Source organism: Vigna angularis, chromosome 1 (genome assembly GCF_016808095.1).
Source record: "Vigna angularis cultivar LongXiaoDou No.4 chromosome 1, ASM1680809v1, whole genome shotgun sequence".
Lineage (NCBI taxonomy): Eukaryota > Viridiplantae > Streptophyta > Magnoliopsida > Fabales > Fabaceae > Vigna > Vigna angularis.
In genome coordinates, this window is record NC_068970.1 from 32,044,527 (window position 1) to 32,048,970 (window position 4,444).

General features: G+C 32.8%; 1 protein-coding gene across 4 annotated transcripts; it reads right to left on the reverse strand.

The window, feature by feature from the left end:
- Positions 1–2,166: 2,166 nt before the first annotated feature.
- On the reverse strand, positions 2,167–3,063 carry LOC108319509 (uncharacterized). Of its 4 annotated transcripts, none has more exons than XM_052872110.1 (3): positions 2,948–3,063; positions 2,761–2,811; positions 2,167–2,670 (listed from the first exon to the last, which is right to left on the reverse strand). In XM_052872110.1, exon 3 carries the CDS (start codon positions 2,653–2,655, stop codon positions 2,344–2,346), a length of 312 nt encoding a protein of 103 aa, XP_052728070.1. In that variant the 5' UTR covers positions 2,656–2,670; positions 2,761–2,811; positions 2,948–3,063; the 3' UTR covers positions 2,167–2,343. The 4 variants fall into 4 exon arrangements, with proteins under 4 accessions (XP_052728070.1, XP_017406159.1, XP_052728068.1 ...); XM_017550670.2 differs by having other exon boundaries at positions 2,167–2,679; positions 2,948–3,058; XM_052872108.1 differs by having other exon boundaries at positions 2,167–2,679; positions 2,944–3,037.
- Between the last annotated feature and the right edge of the window lie 1,381 nt (positions 3,064–4,444).

Consider the following 4,444-nt stretch of genomic DNA (forward strand, 5'->3'; position numbering starts at 1 on the left):
GATCACATTTGTGAAAACTGGATGAGGAATCTTTGGTGTTAGTGACGAATTGTAGGGCCAATGGTGCCGTGTCTCTCCACGAATCTGTAACACGTGGCCGTGTTCATTTTGAAGGTTCACTTCAAAGTGTCCTGATTGTTTTGAAAAAAATAATTATCGGCATTTTGAAGCATCTGAAAAAAAGCAATTAATACTGTAATATCAGATTATGTTCCTCACATATATTTGTATCCACGCGGATAATGTCGTCCTTATTGAATTGATATCGTAGAGTATCATGGACAGGAGTTGTGGGAAATAATTAAGGGTCGACATTTGGTGTTTTGTGAGCACAGATTTGTCATTAATGTATCGTGCGCTGGAACAATCTAGTGTGTTAGTATGATTAACAAAATGATGTGCAATGTATAGCCGACCAAAAAGTAGCACAGATAAACAAGAAAGAATAAGATCCAGCATCGCTAAGATATGTTTACTTCCAAAAGGTATTATTGAAACAACGACAACTGTTGAACTAAAAACAAAAATCACTTGGTGTGTTTAATACTCATGACTCAGCTTTGTTCCATCCCTACATAAACCTCCGTGTATCCACATTTACTATTCTAAGCAAAAAATCAACTAGAGTAGACGAAGGGTATTCCACTTAAAGTGAAACCTTTTCACCATAACTCAGAAATATGTCTAACAATTTTTTTGATAGACTTCTTTAGCATCACCTACTGAGTTGACTTCTAAGTTGCTGTAGATGGTTTTGATGGAAGTCACTTTCAACCTCCTTTATTCTCAGATTTGTAATTATGAGTAATTTGGATTTTGTAGGATTGATGGGATGAGTTGTGTCCCTAGAGAACTAACCACTTAGTTCAATTCAATCTCAGAAACTGAGATGGACCTCTCACTGTTTTGGAGGCGATCAAAGAATTATAATTTTAGTTTCAAAAAAAGTCATAAAGCATGTGAGAATCATTTAGTGGCGGACTGCTTGTGGTGGTCATCATCATTGTTGCAATCATGATCACTACTCATCATAGTTTCTTTGACCTTGACTAACTATTTTAAGAGCATGCCTACATGAATATTCCTGACACCAATGACTGACACTACTACTACCTATCATTAGCATTAACAAAATATTTTGGTACAACTTACTTCACCCGTTAATGTTTCATGCATTCCTTTTCATTTTCTTTGCTTCTTCCCTGCTTCAAACTACTAGCTAGTCATATATCAAGAAGTAAGAATGTGCCCACCTAATTCTGAGTTTAGAGAAACAGATCAAGTTTATTCAAGGAATTAAATGACGTGTAAGATTGCTTCTAAACATGTTTCCCCAAATAATATACTTCCCAAATAACACACCTCAGCATCATTGGTGTCTGTCTGTACAAGCAATTGAATATTTTACTGGTTGCTACATTAATCAACATCAAGTGACAATTTAAGGGTGTTAATATATATGTTTGTTTGTGGTTGTTTCATTGATTCACAATGTTGTATCTACTATGTAGTTATAACTCAATTTTCAATAAGATTTAGTTATATATCATCACGATCTCAGGCAAAAACTTGTTTAAGGATTTTTAATTGTGTTCATAACATCATTAACCTGTGATTTTGCAATATAAAGATTCACCGGGAACTGGAGTACATTATAAAGCATATCAGAGACGGAAGAAAATTTGCAGAAAAACGTACATGTACAATCCTTGTATGTTTTTTAACATTATTTTTTTTTTATTAAACTTTCAATTTTACCACTATAAAAATCAGTACTAATTGTTGAGGGAAAAAGAAACTTCAATTTTAATTACTAATGGCATGAAACCATTTAATCAACTACACAAAGTTTGTCCTTAGCAAAATTTCAGTTTCTGAATCAATAAAGTGATTCTTGTTGATCAAGACAATTTGAGAAACTATACCAAGCCTTGAAACCATCCCCTGTAGTCATCGCATTAGCGAAGCGTGTGGATCTTCACAAGGCTATGTCATGTTTTATAAATACCACAAAGACAAGAGAAATGACAGAATTCAAATTATCTTCAGTTACTGCACTCCCTAAACGTCTAAAGTCTAAACTTGATGATTAAAGTAAGAAAAGGTCACTGACAAAGGGCATTTCAACTAAGAAGAATAGCATAAACTTGAAAGGACATGGAAACATGAATGAAAATGATCCCAAATTGTTTACATGACATTCAAATAGAGTAAAATTATACATTTCCATGACAAACATGTTTACATTTGGCGATCATAAATAGATAGCGTAGCAAAATACACAACTCAAGTGAACAAAGACAAGTTACTATGTATATATAACAGCTTAATAATATTTAGCAGTCAATGAAGTGGATCCTTGTTGGGATCAGCAACAGAATGAACGATGGAAGCATGAACCGTGGATGCCTCTGATTCCATGCTTTTGGTCCTCTGAAGACTAGGGGTGCGGTGAAGTCTGCAACGAAAGGAACCGGCATGTGTGGTTGGAGAACATAGACAATTGGTCTTGGTCATGCTAGGTTGTCTCTGAAGGCCACCTTGTCCCAAATTAGAAGCGCCTTGAAGCTCCACCACAGCACCTGACACGACCTCACTCCTAGATGGTGGCATTTGAACTCTCATGTCCTTGGTTGTCACCTGGTCACTTTCCATATGCTCTTGAATTTCCTGCACCACCTAACATAAAAATAGTACAATATTTGTTGTTAGAAACGAAGTTGGTAACTGTTCCAATTAGTAAGTATTTGGTTAGCAGACCTTGAGAAGGATCGATGTTGAAGAGATTGGAGGAGTCTGAGGAAGAAGTTTCTGAGAAAAGAGTAGAAAAGTAAGAGGTATGCAATGTGATATAAAATATGGATGAATATACAACGCACAAATTAGTGTGCTTTTTTGTTTGTATATCACGGGTTTGTTAATTAATTGAATTAACGACCCCACCTACATTTTGATCTCTTTAGGATTTGGTATAGTATATGTGCTTGAAGCAGTGGCAACATGAAATCATGTAAGAAAGAGGCACCGTCATGGAGTTTGCATCGTCTTTCTCTCTTTATTGGGGAGTTGCATTGAATGGTGACGCGAAATTAGGCCTCTAAACAATGAACACCAGTGGTTTCTGGTCCCACACATGATGGCAGACATTCGAGTGGAGGTCGATTAGCTTACCTTCGACGTGGGACTCAACTTGCATTTTAGTATACATCTCTAGGTATCCACAACTTCATAGATAAGATCCATTTTCTCTATAATATCTCATTATTCAACGTCTGCAATACTATTCATCCATTCATGACCTAACCAACCACACTTTTCCCTCCAAACGGTTATCATTTATATAATTCTTGAAAATTTAAGGGTCAATCTCGATATACAAATATATTCATTTTCCTAACATTTTAGACTCACCAGCAATTTACTCATTCAGTTTTTTTTTTTAATTTAGTATATATTTAGGTGTTATTACATTTTCTCATTTTGTTAAACTCACTCATTTTTCTTTTTTTCATATTAATTAACTTAAGGTTATTATTAAAAAAAACATTATCCCGAAACGTAAAACTAATTTAGTGAAATGGTGTCCAACAAATTATCTTTAAGAGCAATTTTTTCTTAATGTGTGTGAAACTGAAATCACAATTCTTAAAAATATTATTTTTGTATTTTAATGAATTTTATCTTAAGATGACAAAACAGTCAACTCCACATATCAATTCACTAAAAATAGGTTAACCGACCAATTAATGATGGATATATAAACCTTGACCCACTCCACATGAGGCCATATTGGCAGGTTCGCCAGCTAAAATGAAAAAAAAAAATCAAATTTCTTGTTTATAAAATCAATCTAAATTTATAAATTTAATTAGAAAACCGAAATTATATCAATTAATTAGTCTAAAATTGATTGGAATATAATTTTTGTATTAGTACTGAAAGAATTGAGTTTATAAACTAACAATAACGATGAACATATATTGTAATTTTATTAACTAAATCCATTAAGGTTGGAGACAAAAACGTATATTATATATATTTAGTGATTAAAAGTCCTAATAATTCTTTTTATGCTGTTATCATATTTTATTCAAAAAAAAATTTCACAATTTTGATAAAAATGATTCAACAAATTCCTCTAATCAAATTTACCATATTAATGGTAAAGATATTATCACAGTAACATATGGTGTTAAGAGCAAATAACACATCATTATTAAGATTATGACATATGTCACTTGTTATTATATTAACGTTGTCATTATCAATTTGATAAATAATAAAAAAAAAACTTTCTTAACTTGTTTTTTAAAAAGTATGAATCAGATTGAAAACTTTGACAAATAGTACAATGAAGTTAAACAACACTATAGCTGAGTAAGAAAAACTGTTAAGTCTAATAAAACATAAAGAGTGTAAACAAGACAATGACCATACTAAGATG